Source organism: Antechinus flavipes, chromosome 5 (assembly GCF_016432865.1).
Source record: "Antechinus flavipes isolate AdamAnt ecotype Samford, QLD, Australia chromosome 5, AdamAnt_v2, whole genome shotgun sequence".
NCBI lineage: Eukaryota > Metazoa > Chordata > Mammalia > Dasyuromorphia > Dasyuridae > Antechinus > Antechinus flavipes.
Genome location: NC_067402.1, coordinates 146,629,473 through 146,650,158, shown reverse-complemented (window position 1 = coordinate 146,650,158; position 20,686 = coordinate 146,629,473). Strand labels below are relative to the sequence as shown.

General features: G+C 36.3%; 1 protein-coding gene across 1 annotated transcript in view; it reads right to left on the bottom strand.

Moving 5' to 3' along the window:
* Window positions 1–20,686, bottom strand: part of FBXL13 (F-box and leucine rich repeat protein 13) — a 239,573-nt gene that overhangs the window by 216,431 nt on the left and 2,456 nt on the right. Inside the window, exons 2-3 of the mRNA XM_051962415.1 lie at window positions 19,617–19,937; window positions 11,168–11,257 (exon numbers count right to left, since the gene is read on the bottom strand). Coding sequence (XP_051818375.1) covers window positions 11,168–11,257; window positions 19,617–19,937 — 411 coding nt within the window. The remainder of the gene's footprint in view (window positions 1–11,167; window positions 11,258–19,616; window positions 19,938–20,686) is intronic.

Below are 20,686 nucleotides of genomic sequence, written 5' to 3'. Positions count from 1 at the left end.
CATAGACTTTGATCCAGCAATGTTTTTACTGGGCTTATGTCCCAAAGAGATCTTAAAGAAGGGAGAAGGACCACATGTGCCAAAATGTTTGTGGCAGCCCTTTTTGTAGTGGCAAGAAACTGAAATTGAATGGAAATTCTCCATCAAATGGAGAATGGCTAAGTAAGTTATGGTATATGAATGATATGGAATATTATTGTTCTATAAGAAACGACAAGAAGGATGATTTCAGAGAGGCCTGGAGAGACTTACATGAACTGATGCTAAGTGAAATGAGCAGAATTAAAAGATCATTGTACACAGACAACACATCTGATGGACGTGGTTCTTTCCAACAATGAGACGATTGATGCCAGTTCCAATCGTCTTGTAATGCACCCAGAGAGAAGACTGTGGGAACTGAGTGTGGGTCACAACATAACATTTTCACTTTTTTGTTGTTTGCTTGCATTTTTGTTTTCTTTCTCATTTTTTTCCTTTTTGGTCTGATTTTTCTTGTGAAGCATGATAATTGTGGAAATATGTATAGAAGAAATGCACATGTTTAATCTGTATCAGATTACTTGCCATCTAAGAAAGGAGATGGGAGGACAGGAAGGAGAAAAAAAAATTGGAATACAAGATTTTGCAAGAATGAATGTTAAAAACTCTCTATACAAGTGTTTTGAAAATAAAAAGCTCTATTTTAAAAAAATAAAAGAATTGGTTTATATCCATTGTCTATCTATTGAAGAGGAGCTCTTGGTTTCACATGTTTATGTGATTTCCTTATATAAAAACTTAAAGATCAGACCCAAATCAGAGATTTCTAGTGCAAAGATCTTCTATAATTCAACTGTTTATCTTATTATTATAGCTGATTTTATTAACTATGAATTTATATTGGAAACTATAAAATTGGATATAGCTGAAATTTTGTCTTTTTACCATTTGTCTAATTAACTTAATCCATTGAAATATCAAATCATTAGAGCTAAAGTAACAATCAACTTTCAATTTTCCATGAGTAAATTAAGTTTTCAAAATCTCATTGACCTGATATTGCTTCTTTCTCCATCTAGTAAAGAATACTGTGGATGAGAGCATTCTTTATTTACTCTAAATAGTTTTTTAAAAAACTATCTTTTAAAGGAAACTTTTAGAGGAAGTTACAAACCATGATCTCTTTGTTTCAAAAATAAATAATATATAATTAAGATATAGAGTAAAAACACAGCTCTACTATAAGCTGGCATTTTCCATTGGTCTGAGAGGAGATACTCTCCATTTTCATAATGGAGAAAAGAATAGGAAACTCTATAAGGAAGTTAGGAAGCTTTCTAGTTTCTTCTTACATTTTTTGTTACTCATTAGTGAATTACTAAGCTTGAAATATCCTGAACTCTCATATGAGAGAAACTTAAATTCAAATATAAATATAAAAATAGCTTCCAAAGGTAAAAATACATGATTTAGGCATTAACTAGGTTTTTCCATGATCCTCAGGGAGCTTCACATATAGATTCATGAGGTGAAAATCCATTATAATGACATTTTTACATCCACAAAATATATACATTTTTGCTTTTATAGAAATGTAATTTTGGTATTCATGGATTGTAAAAACTAGAAATAAAGCCTCTTTAGCAGTAAATCAGTAAATCTTTTAAATTTTATAGAAAAGAAATGAGAAGTACTATAAGGATAGTATTACCACAAATGTATAAAAATCATTAACTAATATGTTGTAAGAAAATATAATTTTATGCATAAAATATTTAAATTCATATCAGAGTGTAGATATTCCCCATCCTGAAATCAATCATCTTATTCCAGTTTCATTTATTTTGTAATCTCATATGCTTGTTTTAGATTTGACTGAAATACTACTCCAGTCAAACTGGAGAAGCACTAACATGAACCAGTCTTTTCTTGTGTCCAGACATGAAAACACTTTGAATCCCTTTTTTACCAAAAGATTCAAGAAAATCTAACTTGACAAAAAAAGTCCTAAGCCATTTCTTTTTCAAGTAGGAAAAACTAATTTATGGCTTTTGTTAATCACCAAATCTTATAATTTTTATTTACAAAGATGAAGGAGTTCAATATTTAATGCTGGGGGTACAAGGATTTCAAGCTGGAAAAAATTAGAAAAACTCCTTTGGTATTTTCATGAGTTGCTTTGGCATGGATATAAGGAAGTTCACTATATGGTACCAGCTGAGCTCAAGCTAGCTTAGAAATCATGCCAAGTCTTTCATTAAGGTATTCCAAGAAATTCTGTGGGAGCTACATTTGGCTGGAAGTGCAATTGAGAAAGAAGACATAAGAGGGGAGATAATGAGAGTACAGAGAGTCCTCAACTTTCAAAAGGGTTATTTTCCAAAATTGGCTTATAAATTTGTTATTGAAACTTGGAATATGTTCTTTGATAGAAACACTGTTATAAATATTGGCTGTTTCCATTTTCCCCACAAAAGGCTATTTTACTTATTATTTCATTGATCTATGGCATTAGAATTTCTTATAATTTCTACCAGAAAATTACCCTTTGGCTCCAACTTAAGACACCAGAAACTCATCAATTGCAGTCCTTCCTTCTAAGGGAAAATCTCCTCCTATTGGCCCCTGTTTTCAATGTGGTGAGTTCTCTCTTCTCTTTCCTTCTGCCAGTGTTGACAGACAGATCCTCTTCTTCCCATCCCACTCTTCTCTTTTCCTTATTCTGAGATGTTCTGAAGATAATACAGCTAAAAATGAGAGGCGATTCCTCTTTTCTCTTCTGAGGCATGATGATAAGAGAGTCTTCTTGACCTTTCTATTTCACTATAGGGACCAAGCTGGGCGGTGGATGCTCTTGGTTGTAGGCTTAGAGCACAGAGTCCAGGATTCCCCTCTTGGAAGACAAAATGGTAGCTTCAGTAATTAAAGACTGCTCCCAAGGGGTGCTGACTCAGGCAGAGGAATTCTTCTAGTTGTAGTTCCTAAGACTCAAGGCCTTTTCTTTCAACATCTCATGGTCATATACTGTCTTTATAGCTCAAGTTTCAGACATAGATAGATGCATGTTGCCCCCTTCTACCACATCTGCAAAGGCATTTTTGTAGTTTATTTTTCTCTTGTAATCATAGTTACATGTGCAGAATTGCAGCAAGTGAAAAAGGTAGAGAGATGCTCTCCCCAGAGTCAGAAGGAAAAGTTTGGCGGTTAACACAAAACTGAACAAAACCAATAAACTTGGGAAAGTGGTCAAGCATCAACAATAGTAAGTTTCTTGGCCTTGTTCCCCTTGGATCAGAAATGTTGTAAGGCATCCAAAGAGTTAGTGCCTGTTTTTCACCCTGCCAAAGAAAGCAGGTTTGTCTTTCATATAATCAACCTTGGAAGAACAGATAAAAAACCGCAAGCCATGTATATGGCCCCAACATTAGCCATGACCAAGAAACCTTGCATAGACCAGTGAACTCAAGATCAAAGTTCTCCTTAGCACACTTCTCACAGATTTGCCACCAGAGCGATTCTGGTGTATGAAGTTACTGGAGCGGTACATGAACCTAGGAATGATTCTGTGAAAGCAGATTTTCCTGATTCTTTCTTCTCTCCATCACTAAAAACTATATCACTGTTTTCACTGTCTTTGGAACTTTGTTTGCAAATAGATAAAAAATAATTTGGTCCAATGGCATATTATTGAAAGTCTTAGCTAGGAACTGGATGCTGTTAGGGTAAATTCACAGCTCATGAGCACTCACTGAAGCTTCTTTACTAAAACAAGCTGATAACTACAAATACAAATCAAAGACATAATAAACAGGATCAGAGTTTGAAATTACCAGCCAATAAAGGTTTTAGGACATATTCCCAAAAGTCTGCTGTCTATTCTCCAAAAACATATCTCCTGGGGAGCACTAGTCTTGCTCCCAATTGACCCATGGTTCCTACATGCACCAGCAGGAGGTATCATATCCTCCCCATCGACAGATGCCAGATAACTCCACTGAAAGCTAATGAGTGCTATCAATTGCGGAATGCTGAGCCTGCTATGTCCACAGTTGGCCCCCTATATCCAAGTTACTGCATTTTTCTCCCTTGCCTCTAGTTGCTTTGACTCCTGCTCCATCCTATGATCAAACAACTCCTCACTATCTGTATCCAGCACCTGGATCGGGTCTTTATGTTAAGAAATCTCCACACAGATTTTAAGAGATAAAATTCAGAAACTTTTCTACAATGAATGAGGCTTTCACTCAAGCCTATACAGAAAAGCTTCTATAATCTTAGGTCATCATCCCATATAGGGGTAAGTAATTGAATATGGAAGTCACAAGAAATTGGGTAAAAAGTAAAAGGTTTCTGCAATAAATGACCAAAAATTAATTAAAAATAAAATATGATGAATACAAGATGTTTCTGGCAGCCCTTGTCTGTGTTGCTTGTGTGACGTGGTTCTGAACACACAACAGGTGTCCATGCACAATAGCTGCCAAAAAAAAAAAAAAAAAAAAAAAACCTTGGCTCAGATTTGAGACAGGACTATATAAAAATTTCTTAGTCAAAAAGGGGTCACAAATGGAAAAGATTTAAGAAGCCCTGCTATATGGGTGTGTGTGTGTGTGTGTGTGTGTGTGTGTGTGTGTGTGTGTATGTAGGCAACAAGGTACCAAAGTGGATAAAGTGCTGGACCTAGAATCAGGAAGACCTGAATTCAAATCTGGTCTCACACACTTCCTAGCCATGTATTCCTAAGCAAGCCACTTAACCTTGTTTGCTTCAGTTACTTATATGTAAAATGAGCTGGAGAACGAAATGGCAAATGCCTCTGGTATATTTGCCAAGAAAATCCCAAATGGGGTCATGAAAAATAGGATACTATTGAATAATGATATATCTATACACAAATACCCCAGACATGAACACATATACCAGCAAAAAAATTTTTTTTGCACTTCCTGCAAACTACTTCCAATATCCTGGTATTACTTTCTTAGTGTCCTAGCCATTCTCAGGCTATCTGCAGAATGACTGACTACCCAATCTTTCAAATATTTGTTATGAGCTAACTCTCACTATCTTGTATTTTTCCCAGAGACTCAAGTTTCCTTAGAAAGACCCTATCTCTCGCTGAAATTCCTGGTGATCACCTCAAGCATCTTGCTGTCATCTGTTTCTCTCAGAGATTTTCTGAGCCAAGAACATGACCAGATTTCCTTCAGTTAATCTCTCTATGTAGAGAGACAATGGTTGTGAGCTGTGATGTCTGCTCCATTTCCTGACTCCAAAACACAAATCAATAAATAAATGTGGCTCTCACCCAAACTTCAACAGTGTGGTACAGTATCTATGGTATCATGTTGTTGGTGGCAATATATGCCTACAATAAAAATGCCACATACTTACTCCATCTAACCTTCACCTTAGACCTCACGGCACCTAGCATATTTAGGAGTATATGATTAAAATTCTCTGGCTACTAATTTCCATGAGCATGTAAAATGTGTTTCTGAATATCTTGAGTCCTGCCAGAGATTCTCTGACTTCAAATCTATTGTTCTTTTTACTATACAAACCACCTTTCAGTATTCACTTGGGCCAAATGACTTGAAATCAACAAGTGGCATCTCAGTATTCTCTTAATAGACATTACACATCTTAAAGCCTAATTCTTTTTTTTTTTAATTTAATTTTATTTAATAATAACTTTGTATTGACAGAATCCATGCCAGGATAATTTTTACACAGCATTATCCCTTGCAATCACTTATGTTTCGCTTTTTCCCCTCCCTCCCTCCTCCCCCCCCCCAAGATGGCAAGCAGTCCTATATATGTTAAATATGTTGCAGTATATCCTAGATACAATACATATTTGCAGAACCGAACAGTTCTCCCGCTGCACAGGGAGAATTGGATTCAGAAGGTAAAAATAACTCGGGAAGAAAATCAAAAATCAAATAGTTCACATTCATTTCCCAGTATTCCTTCTTTGGGTGTAGCTGTTTCTGTCCATCATTTATCCAATGAAACTCAGTTAAGTCTCTTTGTCAGAGAAATCCACTTCCATCAGAATACATCCTCATACAATATCGTTGTCGAAGTGTATAATGATCTCCTGGTTCTGCTCATCTCACTTAGCATCAGTCCATGTAGGTCTCTCCAAGCCTCTCTGTATTCATCCTGCTGGTCATTCCTTACAGAGCAATAATATTCCATAACATTCATATACCACAATTTACCCAGCCATTCTCCAATTGATGGGCATCCATTCATTTTCCAGTTTCTAGCCACTACAAACAGGGCTGATACAAACATTTTGGCACATACAGGTCCCTTTCCCTTTTTTAGTATCTCTTTGGGGTATAAGCCCAATAGAAACATTGCTGGATCAAAGGGTATGCACAGTTTGATAACTTTTTGGGCATAATTCCAGATTGCTCTCCAGAATGGCTGAATTCGTTCACAACTCCACCAACAATGCATCAGTGTCCCCGTTTTCCCGCATCCCCTCCAACATTCATCATTATTTTTTCCTGTCATCTTAGCTAATCTGACAGGTGTGTAGTGATATCTCAGAGTTGTCTTAATTTGCATTTCTCTGATCAATAGTGATTTGGAACACTCATGTGAGTGGTAATAGTTTCAATTTCTTCATCTGAAAATTGTCTGTTCATATCCTTTGACCATTTATCAATTGGAGAATGGCTTGATTTTTTATAAATTTGAGTCAGTTCTCTATATATTTTGGAAATGAGAAAGCCTAATTCCATACTAATTACTTTATTCTTTTCTAACAGGAGGTGCCCCCAAAAGGCCCTGTCCTGGTCCTTCTTCTTTGTCCATATTATTTCACTTTATGATTTCATCAGCTTCCATAGATTTAATTATTGCTTTCGTTGATGATTCTCAAAACTAACCACCCTGCTCTAAATTGACCTCTACTTTTGTATTTCCAACTGCTTTTTACACATCTTGATCTGGATGTTCTGAAGACATCTTTAACTCAGCATGTCCAAAACTGAACTTATTTTTTTTACCTGCTAAACCCTTACACCTCCATACTATCAAGGACAGCCATCCCCTTAGTCTTACATCCTCATCTCCTCACTATTTCTTACCGCACTACAATATCCAATCTGTGACTTTACAATGTCTCTCAAATACATCTCTCTGATAATGCTACGTCCTTGATGCAAGCCCTTAACACCTCATGCTTAGATTATCACAATAGCCTGCCAGTGGGTCTGCCTGTCTGTAAGTCTACTCCAAACCATCATCCTGCTAAAGTGCTTCTCCTAAAATGCAAGTCTGATTACGTCATGTTCTCAATAAACTCGAGGGGCTCCCTATCACTTCCAAGATCAAATATAAAATCCTGTTTAGCATTTAACCCCCATTGATAACCTAGCCCCCCTCACCTACTTTTTCATTCTCTTTACACCTTATTCCCTGACACATTCTCTTCAATGCAATGACATTGACCACCTGGCTGTCCCTTGAATAAGAATCCTAGACAAAACTCTCCACCTCAGATTCTGGCATTTTCTCTGGCTGTCACCCAAATCTAGAATACTTTCCCTCCTCATCTCCACTTCCTGCTTTTCCTGGCTTCTTTCGCATCCCAATTAAAGCCTATATCCTATAGGAAGCCTTTCCCCAATCCCTCTTAATTCTAGTACCTTTTCTCTCTGTTCATTATTTTATTTTAATCCTCTTTATATAATTTGTTTATACATTTGTTTGCTTGTTGTCTCTCCCATTTGCTTGTGAACTCCTTCAGGGAAGGGCTATCTTTTATCTCTTTTTGTATCCCAAGTGCTTAGCACAGTACCTAATATGTAGTAGGTGCTTATTGACTTGCTGACTGAAATATCTATGAGAATTATTTTTTTTAATTTTTATTTAATAATTACTTTATATTGACAGAATCCATGCCAGGGTAATTTTTTTTACAACATTATCCCTTGCACTCGTTTCTGTTCCGATTTTTCCCCTCCCTCCCTCCACCCCCTCCCCTAGATGGCAAGCAGTTTTATATATGTTAGATATGTTGCAGTATATCCTAGATACAATATATGTTTGCAGAACTGAACAGTTCTCTTATTGCACAGGGAGAATTGGATTCAGAAGGTAAAAATAACCCGGGAAGAAAAACAAAAATGTAGATAGTTCACATTCGTTTCCCAGTGTTCTTTCTTTGGGTGTAGCTGCTTCTGTCCGTCATTTATCAATTGAAACTCAGTTAGGTCTCTTTGTCAAAGAAATCCACTTCCATCAGAATACATCCTCATACAATATCGTTGTCAAAGTGTATAATGATCTCCTGGTTCTGCTCATTTCACTCAGCATCAGTTCATGTAAGTCTCGCCAGTCCTCTCTGTATTCATCCTGCTGGTCATTTCTTACAGAACAATAATATTCCATAACATTCATATACAACAATTTACCCAGTCATTCTCCAATTGATGGGCATCCATTCATTTTCCAGTTTCTAGCCACTATAAACAGGGCTGCTACAAACATTTTGGCACATACATTTTGTGTTCCAATTGTCCTTCCCTTCCTCCTACCCTCTTCCCTAGATGGCAAGAAGTCCAATATATGTAAAACATGGTAAAAATATATGTAAATCCAATATAGGCATATATATTTATACAATTATCTTTCTGCATGAGAAAAATCAGATCAAAAAAGTAAAAAAAAGAAAATGAGAAAGAAAATAAAATAAAAGCAAATAACAACAGAGAGAGGGAGAATGCTATTTGTTATCCACAGAATTCCCACAATCCTCTCTCTGGGTGTAGATGGCTCTCTTCATTGTAAGATCATTGGAACTGGCATCAATCATCTCATTGTTGAAGAGAGCCATATCCATCAGAATTGATCATCATATAGTCTTGCTGTTTTCATGTACAATGATCTCTTGGTTCTATTCACTTCACTTAGCATCCCAAGTCTCTCCAGGACTCTCTGGAATCATCCTGCTGATCATTTCTTATAGGACAATTGTGGTGAGCTTTTTCTTCTAGCCCGGTTAGCTTAGAGGCCTATCTCTCTGCTTGGTTCCAAGAGCTCTCTCCAAATGTCTTTAAATCCAAAGGTCTGGTCCTTCAGCCTCTGCCTCTGCTTTCTTCAGCCTCCAGCCAGCTCCAGTCTTCATGTCATTCCGGTGAAATCTTGACTTGTAGCGTCTTCCTCTGAAGAACTCTCCGACTGGCCCATTGGCCTATTTATGCTCCTTCCAGAGAGAGGGATTATGGGTAGTTCTACTTAGTACCTTGTTTCAGGTTCTGCCCAAAACATCTTCTTGTAAGATTAGATCAACTCTAATTAGTTAGCAGTTAGTAAGGATTCCAACATCTCCCCCTTTCTTTTGTTTTAAAACATAGGGGGTTTCTGAGGGGGTACACATAAATCCATCAATATGGGCCAGAACTTTGTAACAGATATACATGGTATACATAAATCCATCAATATGGGAGGCATTATACATAATTTACATAAGCACATAGCAATATAACACAGGCCTTTCCCTTCTTTAGTATTTCTTTGGGATATAAGCCCAATAGAAACACTGCTGGATCAAAGGGTATGTACAATTTGATAACTTTTTGGGCATAATTCCAGATTGCTCTCCAGAATGGTTGGATTCGTTCACAACTCCACCAACAATGCATTAGTGTCCCAGTTTTCCCGCATCCCCTCCAACATTCATCATTATTTTTTCCTGTCATCTTAGCCAATCTGACAGGTGTGTAGTGGTATCTCAGAGTTGTCTTAATTTGCATTTCTCTGATCAATAATGATTTGGAACACTCTTTCATATGAGTGGTAATAGTTTCAATTTCATCCTCTGAAAATTGTCTATTCATATCCTTTGACCATTTATCAATTGGAGAATGGCTTGATTTCTTATAAATTTGAGTCAGTTCTCTATATATTTTGGAAATGAGGCCTTTATCAGAGAGAATTATTTTTTAATTACTATTGGCCTACATAATGAAGTCTCCAGTCTAGTGATGATTGATTCCTTGAGCCTCCTTTTACACTCCTGCTGAGCTCAAACTCTGAACATAGAGTAGCAGGAATATTCTGGTAAATGCTTCACAATTAAGCACTCGGGGAAAAAAAAAAATGTGTATGTGTATATGCACCTACACTTAAGTTTTATCTGCATCTGCATTAGTGATACATTCTTACACCTAAATAATCAAAGAAACAATAAATCAACTCTTGAACTGTAGCAATTACCAATCAGCTCTCCAAAGCTAAGTCAAACTGGCTCCAGCATCACCCTGAGGAAAGCACTAAGTCTGAAGGTTCCATAGTATCTGATTCTGAAACAGCCTCAGGCAAGCTGCCTGTGACTTTCTCCACTTGAATCAGCAACTTCAATCAGCAAAGTACCAGAAAGAAAGAGAATTTACCTAGACTCCTCACAGTTCTTAGGTCTTCTTGTCACTAAGTTGTCAACTGACATCAGGATATACAGCAGCAGTACAGCTACCAATTTCAGCTATCACTGACTGGCCTAATGGTGACACTGATGTGTTATAATTATTTAGGGGGCTCCTTTTATTAGCTTTATTTATTTATTTCTGCCTACAACTAGCCCTTACAACTTATAAACTTGTAATCCCTGTGGTTGGAGAAGCTGAGGCTGGAAGATCCCTTGGGTTCAGGATTTTTAAACTGCAGTAGTACTAAAAGTTCATTAATATACTTCCATACTTAGGTATCTGATCTATAAAAAGAAAGGAAGGAAGATAGGAAGGATGGGAAGGAAGGAGGAAGGGAAGAAGAGAGGAAGGAAGGAAGGGAGGGAGAGATATAGGAAAGGAAGGAGGGAGGAAGGAAGGGAGAAAAAAAGGGAGAGGGGGAGGAAGAAGGGAGGGAGGGAGGAAAGGGAAAAAGGAAAGGAGGGAAAGAAGGAAGGAGAGAGAAAGGGAGGAAAGGAGGGAGAGAGGGAGGGAAAAAAGGGAGAGAGGGAAGCCAAGATGGTAAATCTTGGTAAATATGAGTAGGGACTTCTCTGATACTTCACCTTCTGAATAATGTTATTCCTGAAGCCTTAATAAATAGCACTTCTGACCTTGTTAAGAAGCCTCCTAGAAAATCTAGAATCTAATTATATTCTCAATATTGTCAAGAAAATTTAAAGATGAATATGTTAGTATGCTTAGTTAAGAACAATTACCAGCTGTATATCAAGGCGAGAAGAGTGTCCCTGGAAACTGTTTGTTCTCTTTTGAAATTTCTGTTTCAATGATGGATCAATCAAATAGTCCTTTAAAAAAAATCACAAAATAGGCATAAAATAAGTTTTCTTGAATAAATATTTCATAAATCCCCTAAATACATGTTGACTTTAATACCTAAATTCTTCAGGCCCTATAAAGTACCATAATCTAGAGCAGAGGTTCTTAACTTGAAGTCCAAAGACCAGAGTTAAGATCTCTGGTGAGGAAGAAATTTATATTTTTATTTCAAGATAGTTGATTTCTTTTGCAGTCTTACATATTTTATTTTATGCACTTAAAAATATTACTCTAAGAAAGGGTCCTAGGCTTCATCAGATTTGCCCAAATGGCCTATGACATAAAAATGGTTAAGAACCCCTGCTCTAGAAAGTCTTTATAAATTTAAATATAATAATACAATTATCCATTACTAAGGAAATGATTGATATCACACTATGACAATTTTAATATCACTACAAAATAACTGTAATTATACTTTGCCTTTATTTAGTACATTACAACTTATAAAATATTTACCTACATCGTGCTAGGCTGTAAACTCTGTGAGGGCAAGACGTGCCTTAGCCCCTAACATAAGGAGCCTAAGATTTGTTGATTTTCATTGATTCTTACAACATTATTATTATCCTCATTTTACAGGTGAGGAAATGACTAAGAGAAGTAATTTGTCTAAGATGAATTGGCTTGTAAAGGGCAGAAGAGAGATTAGCACCTAAGTCTTCTGCCTCCCTACCCTAATGCGCTTTCCATTATACTATTACTACCTCTCTAAAATATCATATGGTGTTTTTTTTTTAATGAATATAAAGAAAGAGAAATATATACCATAAAATATTTTCAAGCCCATTTTCAGCTAGTTCCAGATCTTTTTTTCTAAAAATCTCAGTGGATCCTCTGGGGGTGAAATGAGTAGACCACTGAATAGAGTCTGAAAAAATGAAATGGAATAAATTTTCCCATATCAAAGACATTTGTATTAGCAAGGTATGTTTTAATTTTGTATCCTTCCCAATAGAAGATACTATTTTGCTTTTATTTTTGAAGATACTGCTTTAATTTTTTAAAAAGTTACAGAATCAAATGCTAATTCAAAACTTTAAAATATAAATGCATTTTTATTTGTAAACCTTTTTACAAATGTTTTAACTTTCTCTCTTAAAATAAAAATCTAAAATGACATACTCCCTATTCTCTATATGTTGGTTTATTTTTAAATAAAGTAGATTATTTCATCATAGTCAGCCTAAATGTACACAAGATGCCTTAGATTAAATGATGGCAAAATTTTAAAGACTACATCAACAACAGTTCAATTATAAAGGAATTCACATGCTACTACAATCTAGAACAAAGAAGGAATTAAAATAGAAAGATATGACTGGAAAATTATAGTAAAGAAAAAGGAAAATGGCCCATAATGAATATTTTTCAAATGGATCACATTGAGGGTTTGTTTTTCTAAATGTTTACAGTTAGAAACATTTCATGCCTATGCTACTTGGAAAAATGTCATCCAAAAAAATTAAATTCTAAATAATTAGAGTATTTTCCAAATTCCTTAAAATCTAATTGTCTTGCAATTATGCAAATTCATGACTTCTAACTTATATGAACTTACTTTCTACTTGAAAGGAAAGAAAAAATGCATCATCTTTTTATTATTTCCCCCTTCAATAATCTGTTATTAATAGGAAAATAAAAAAGTATTCAGTCAGTGGAATTTAGGATAACATTCAGGTCAAGTGTTCTGAAAGATAGGGGGTTTTAAGGTAGATCAGTGTGGTATCAAAATTGCTGTAGTGATTGAAAACTTGGGAGATTTGGATACTACTGAAAACGACTGAACAATGAAAAAAGTGATATGAATGTAAAGGAAATGTTTAATCTTAGTTCCAGAGAAAATTTGAGAAGGAAGAAGTGACTTTGCTGGAGTTAAGAGAGAATCAGGGAAGTAGGGGAAGAGAGAGGAAATGAAAGGGTTTAGTGATTTTTACTGATGATTTTAAAAACAACACTGTTACTTCTAAAATCATCCTTTTCCCCATCCCATAGAATCCTTCTTTTTAAGAAAGAAGTATGACAGAAAAAACAAATCAACACATTGACCCTATCAAACAAAGTGTGACAATTTCTAAACTTCTAATCTCCCACCACTCAGATGAAAAGAGGGAAATATGGTTCACCATCAGTTAAGGGGAAAAATTGGAACAAAAGATTTGGCGATTGTCAATGCTGTAAAATTACCCATGCATATAACTTGTAAATAAAAAGCTATAATAAAAACACACATACACACACACACACACACACACACACACACACACACACACCAATTAAATTAAAATAGGACATTTACAGATTGTGCACTTCCTCCTCCTCCTCCTTGTGGCTGTGCTTCAAGCAAGCTCCTCCCCAACACAAACTTCTGGAAGCAATCTCAAAGTATTTTCTGAAGCTTCTGTCTCCTCCCTTGTACTTAAAAAGTTAATTTGAAGATTTCTTTCCTCTGCTTTCCCATGATTTGTGATACCTTTCTCCATGTTAAAATGCCTAGTTATAGTTCTGTATTGATATTTAATTCTTAATTTATTTTTTTTTAAGGAAATAGGCATTTGGAAATAATTCCATATTAAACTCTCATATGATCATAGATAAAGAGCTAGAATGGATCTCACAAGCCATCTAGTCCAACTTTGTCATTTTATATGTCTCTGGCATATATACAGAGGGCCTCAGAGCAATATCTACACTAGATACATTTCCACATGGAGGATGTTATGAAGCTGCATCCAGGAGAATTTTAATGATTTATAAGAGAAATCCATTGAAGAGACTGTGGAGCATACATGGACATTCTGTAATTGGTTCCAATTTACTCACCACCAGGAGGAGGGGAAGAGTTTTTTCTCCACTGGCTGTGCCAAGGTTTTAGGAGACACCCTATTTTCCAGAACTAAGGTCCAGCAAGAAGGCTGTGCTCTGAACTTGATATAACAACAGTCCTTTGCACTCACCCTCTGGTTGATCTCAGCCACAGCAAAATCCCAAAATTGTTTCTGGTCATGAAACCTTACTATAATTCAAACTTGTCTCATTGTTGTGTTACTCCTCCAGCTTGCTTCATTGCTTGCAAGCCATTTTTGTCCCTCTGAAATCAAACATCTCTGTGTCCTGATTGGCCTGCCTCTAGCCTGCTTTGTTCATCTTGGTCACCCACAGGTTAGAGGCCAGTTCTAACTGATACTGTGTAGCCAAGACTATTGACATGTTCAAAAAAAAGACTTCATTTAGCTTTAGCCTTATCTTTGCTTCATTCACATCCTGAGCTGACTTTCCCAGAGACAAAAGTGGTTGCAGAAAATATGTCGATAACATTTACTAAGCATCAATAATGGACTAGGCATTGTGTTAAGCATTTGGATGCCCTTAAGAAATTATGAGAGATGCTAATGTGTTTGTTCTTGATATATTTTTGAGGAAAATATCCCTTTGAAAAAGCTAATTCATGTTAAGTAATTCAATTTTATTAATCACATATTATGTGCCAGGCACCATACAAAAGAGGCAAAAGACAGTCTGTCCTCAAAGTGCTTACAATCTAATAAGGAAGACAACATGCAAATAAAATATACACAAACTGTAATTAATAATTATTACATAAGTAATAATTAACAGAGGCAAGGCATTAGAATTAAGAGGGGCTATGAAATGCTTCCTGTAAAAGATAGATTTTAATTGGAAGTAAAAGAAAATCAGCTCAGGCAGAGCTGAGGAGGGAAAGTATTCTAAAGATGAAAGAAAGTTAAAGAAAGTGTCCAGAGATGGAATATCTTGTTCATGGATCAGTCAAGAAGCCAGTATCATGGATAGAAAAATATGTGACAAAAAGTAAGGTATAAGAAAGGTAAAGGTTGTAGGTTATGAGGGATTTTGAATGCAAAATTGAGAATTTTGTATTTGATATGAGAAGCAATAGGAAGCCACTGAGAGTTTATTGAATAATTAAATGGACTTTTCCACTGTATCTTTTCAAACATACTTTTCTTAAGAGATTCTGGAATGCACTTTAATTAGAAAATACTTGGTTGCAGAAAAAACTACAAACCACTTAGCTATATTAAAACTTACTCAAAATAATATCTCAACAGAAGAATGTTAGTCTGCAATGCACTATTTATAAAGGAGATGAAAGAGTAGGAACTGATCAGTGGTTTACTCAGTACTGTACAATGGAAAGGGTTCTCAAGATTATAGATGACTGATATTGTTTAAATGAATTGATTCTTTAGACAGAAATAGAATGGTCAATTCTTCATACTCTCCTAGCTTGGTGGAAATTTACCTTAAGCAAATTCAATTCCCCTTGGCCTAAATCCATACTGAATGGGACTGACTGGATGAAACTTTCTTAGTTTATAAGACTAGGCCTAAGTCACATGATCCCTATACCCAGAGCTGGAAGATAAGGTCTTGGGCTTCAGGTTTCAGGAAGTCACATGATCCCTTGGGTTGAAGAGTTACATGGTCTCTAAAGGTCAGACCTTAAAGAAGTGATGCTCACAGGAAATGATATGACCCATAGGAAGCAGATAACATTGGTGATCAGTGGTCAAGGATGATTACTTCCTTTTTGTCTATCCAATGAGAGGGCTTGAGTTTTTTATTATTTAAGTCTGAGAAGGTGAAAGCTGTCCAGATTCCCAGGAGCACATGGTAGGAGTTGGGATACCTCCCAGGTGTGTGTGTATAGGCCTCTCTCTGCAGGGATTAAATAAATGCTTTCTCTTTCTAACTGAAGATGTCTCTGATTAGTTGATTTGGGAAAGGGTGCTAGACCCTTCCCACACAATGCTTAACATGTAAATTATCATTTCACAATTGTGCTTCCCAAGTGGACTCCTCAGGAATGAATGACCAGAATAGGTATATTATACCAGTTCTCTTGTAGTAAGTGTCTCTCTTTGTATGTGAATAAACTAGCATTTTAATTTGTCCATTAACCACTCCTATGTTTGGTTAGCTTAAATCAGTTACTTAGAGCCTCATTACCTGCAAATGAGACAGGTTATAGATCAAATTCATGACCCCAAAATGGCTGAGGGTCAGATCTTAGACTTGAAATGATGCCAAAGGGTGTTGACCACTATTCTTAGGGGCTCAGCTGAAACGACCAAATCATTTTTTTTTTTTGGTTAACCAAGTGATACCAGAAAGATTGCTTTAATACAATATACATTCCATTTTGAAAACTTGTCTATTTTTAAAATGTGCAAATATAGTTGTTGTTTTAGAAATGCTAACTACAAAGGAAATATAAAACATGAGTACTTGTTTCAATACAAATCATGCCAACAATTCAGATACTCCCTCTGCTGGACAATTTCTTTAAAAATACTTTCATTATTTTTTTCATAGACATTAAAACTCCATTCTAGCTTTGGAATTATAGAATCATAGATTTAGAGCTGAAAAAGCCATTGCATCCAACTCTTTAATTTTGCAGATATGGAAAGTGAAGCCTATAGAAGTTAAATAATAAAATCATAATCACAATAGGAAATATATTGTACCTAAAGTTTGTAAAATGCTATAAAAATCTTTATCATTTTATCATGATAATAACCCTGAAAGATAGATACTGTTATTATCTACTTTTTACAAATGAGTAAAATGAGATAGACCTGCCCCTGGCCATAAAACTAGGAAATATTTAAGGTTCTATTAGAAGTCAGAATTCTCTGATGCCAGGTCCAAAGCTCTACCCATTGTGTCACCTGAAAGAATTTCCCTCTCAAAAGTACCAAAAAACCTACTATTATGAATTCATTTCTTTGGTTTTCTCTCCTACAACATTTTAAAAATTCAAATGCTACTCTGAAGGTTAACACATTGAACCAATTCACACAAGAATATTAGAGTAAAGGAGACCTCAGAGAGAAGGGAAAAGAATGTGAAAATAGATGGACAAAGAGGAGGCTCTCAGCCAAAAGACAAACTTCACTTACTTTACAATTTTGCCTAAAGTTAGGACAAAATGACAAACCATTTAACTTAGTATTTCACAAACCAAGGTTTTATAAATAATGAAACAGGTGATAAGTTAAATTACTTGTTCCTGATTAAACAATTAGAAGGATACATGCCAAAACATGTCAGGTCTTTTGATGTCAAATCTTATATTCCCTCCATTGTGCTGTGCTGCTTCTCAAAAGTGTTTAAGTGACAAGTTCAAGGAGACATACAAAATGCTAAATGTGAAGTTAAAATAACTTTGAGTTATGTCAAATTCATCAGATTTGATGGCAAAAGTGGAAATAGTATAAAATAACAAATGTTGGAAGGGCTATGAGAAAAACAGACATATTAAAGCACTATTGGTGGAGTTGTAAGTTGGCCAGCTGTTCTAGAATGTAATTTGAAATAATAGCCCAAAAGTTACTAAATTGTAAATGCTCTTATCTGCTGTTACTAGGATTATTAACCCAAAGAGGTCAAATATGTGCAAAGATAAAGAACTGGAAGTTCAGGATGTACCCATCAAGTATGGAATAGTTGAACATATTGTGGTGCGTGAATGTAATGGATTTTATTGTTCTGGAAGAAAAGATAAAGAGGATGGGTTTTAGAGAAACCTAAGAAGACTGGTACGAACTAGTACAGAATAAAGTGAGCAGAACCAAAACAATTTATATATTAACAATGGTGTATATTCAAACATCTTTGAAAGTTTTAATAACTTTGATATATGCAATGTTCAAGATGATTGACAGTGATACATGCAACTCACTTTTTGAGAGAGACTCAAAATGCAGAATGAGACATACATTTTTGGACTAATGTAGGAATTAGTTTTGATTATGCATATAATACAAATAATAATAGTTAACATTAATATTTTATATGTGCCAGGCACTGTGCTAAGCACTATACAATTAATAACTCATTATTTGATCCTCATAATTTCCGCCTTCTTATTATGGATGTTCTTCTTATTATTATTCCCATTTTACAGTTGAGGAAAACAAGGCAAAAAGAGGTAGTGATTTACCCAGGATCACACAATGAGTATCTAAGACTGGATTTAAGTGTGCCTGACTCGAGGCCTTGTACTCTATCCACTATGTTACCTAGCTGCCCTAAGAAGATATTTGTGCAGCACCTCACAGGATCTACTTGAGGATCAAAATAGATAACCGCATAAAGTACCATTTAAAAATTATGATCATCCTCCCCTCTTGATGAGATCCAGCTATGCCAAATTATCTCAAGTGAATTTATAGATAAAACTGGACAAAAATGATAAACAGAAAATAAAATGGATCTACATGTATTTTCACAATGATCTCTTTGCATTGAAAACATTTAGATTATAGCATCCCTATTTCTAAAATACTAAATAAGGACATGATTGTGTCACTGAAGAGGAGGAAATCAAGACTGGTGGTGAAGAAGTCTGCATAGGAAGCAATACAATATTTAAAGTACTGGCATAGAATTTTAAGCTTTTTGAGAAAGGAAAAAATTTACAAAGAATGGAAAAGATCATAAATGGTGTCTTTATAAAGAAAAAAAAGTAACCAGAAACACATTCCTAGTTGCTATGACTTCTTTCTTATCTGTATAGATTGTTATGAACACACTGAAGAGATTCAAAATGAAAACATAAGAAAGCCACACATTTGCCTTCACAATTTTTTTTTTTTATAATAGGTCACTTTTTTATGATAAGACAGCTGACAAAGAAAATATTCATGGTCAAGATCCTATGAAAATGTGTTCCAATAAAAAAATAATAATAACTTTAATTTTACTCCAAACCTGATGAAGTTTTGACTACAGACATTTCAATTCCTGGTTAACTAATGAGGAAACAAACTCAGAAGAGTGATATAACTTAACCATGACCCGAAAAATATCCAGGTCTCTTTCTGACTCTTCACACCATGCTGCCTATCTCCTTTTACTATATTATGCTACCTACACGCTGAGATTAGATCAATATTATAGGGTGGATGATTTGCAAAAGCAGGAAAAAGCATGGAGAAGATCATTGGATCATCGATGTAGAGCTAAAAAGGATCTTAGCGGGCATTTTACAGATGAAGGAACTCGGGTCCAAAAAGGTTGTGATTTGCCACACAGAATGATGGCCTGCATCAGAAAGGCCAAGGCTGAAGAAAAAGGAGGTGGTCGGGGCAGCTGAAGAACGAGGAGCTTCGTACAACTAAAAGGTCGAGATCAGAGGTTGGGGGACAAGGGGGCCGACATTGATTGGGAAGAGAAAGGAGGCGGAGAGCACGTGGTGAGTCGGCCCAGGCAGGTGTGGGAGGCCCGGGGGATGGGAGCCCAGAGTGGGTCGCCGCGTTCCTGACACAGCCCTCGTACCTCGGACGCCCGGGTTAGGAGGTGTTGGCCGATATAATTCCTTTTCTTCAGGGTGGCATGGTTCAGGATACTCCATCTCTGGATCTGCCAGGCGGGCTGGGACTTGCCCAGGGAAATTGGGGCAAGACGAGACAGGAGGACAAAAAAGCGAAGGCTGCCCCTTCGCACTCTCGCACTACTATACTCCAGCAGCCGTCCTGCGGTTCTTGTGCAGGGCGTTGCTGCTGGCAACCCGGAGCTGGGACACCCACACCCACACACCTCCCCCGCCGTGAGCGCATGCGCTTGGCTTCCCGCTGCGACGTAATGCGTCAGCCTGGTCTAGATGGCAGCCAAGTTGAGCTTAGTGGGAACAGATCAAGGAGACAGACTTAAATGAGAGTGAGGAATGAAAATGAAATGTAAAAAGTTTGCATTCGAGCAACAAGGATTTTTACAAGCACTTTTTGTGTGTCAAGGGCAAAAAGACAGCCTGGTGACGTGCTAGCTTTGGCGTAAGGAATTCGAGTTCAAATATTGTCTCAAGGTTTTGCAAGGGCTAATATTGCAGAATTATCTATGCATTTTTTTGGTTTGTTTTTTGCTGAGGCAATTGAGGTTAAGTGACTTGCCCAGGGTCACGCAACTAGGAAGTATTAAAGTGTCTGAGGACAGATTCCAACTTAGGACTTCCTGACTTCAGGGTTAGTGAATCCATTGCACCACCTAGCTGCCCTATATGCATATGTTTTGCAAATTTAAAAAAAAAAAAAAATTTGTCTCAAATTTGCTAGCTGTTATCAAACTGAGCATACCCTTTGACCCAGCAGTGTTTCTACTGGGCTTGTATACCAAAGAGATCCTAAAGAAGGGAAAGGGACCCACATGTGCAACAATGTTTGTGGCAGCCCTTTTTGTAGTGGCAAGAAACTGGAAACAGTGGATGCCCATCAGTTGGAGAATGGCTGAATAAGTTATGGTATATGAATGTTATGGAATATTATTGTTCTGTAAAAAACAACCAGCAGGATGATTTCAGAGAAGCTTGGAGAGACTTACATGAACTGATGCTAAGTGAAATGAGCAGAACC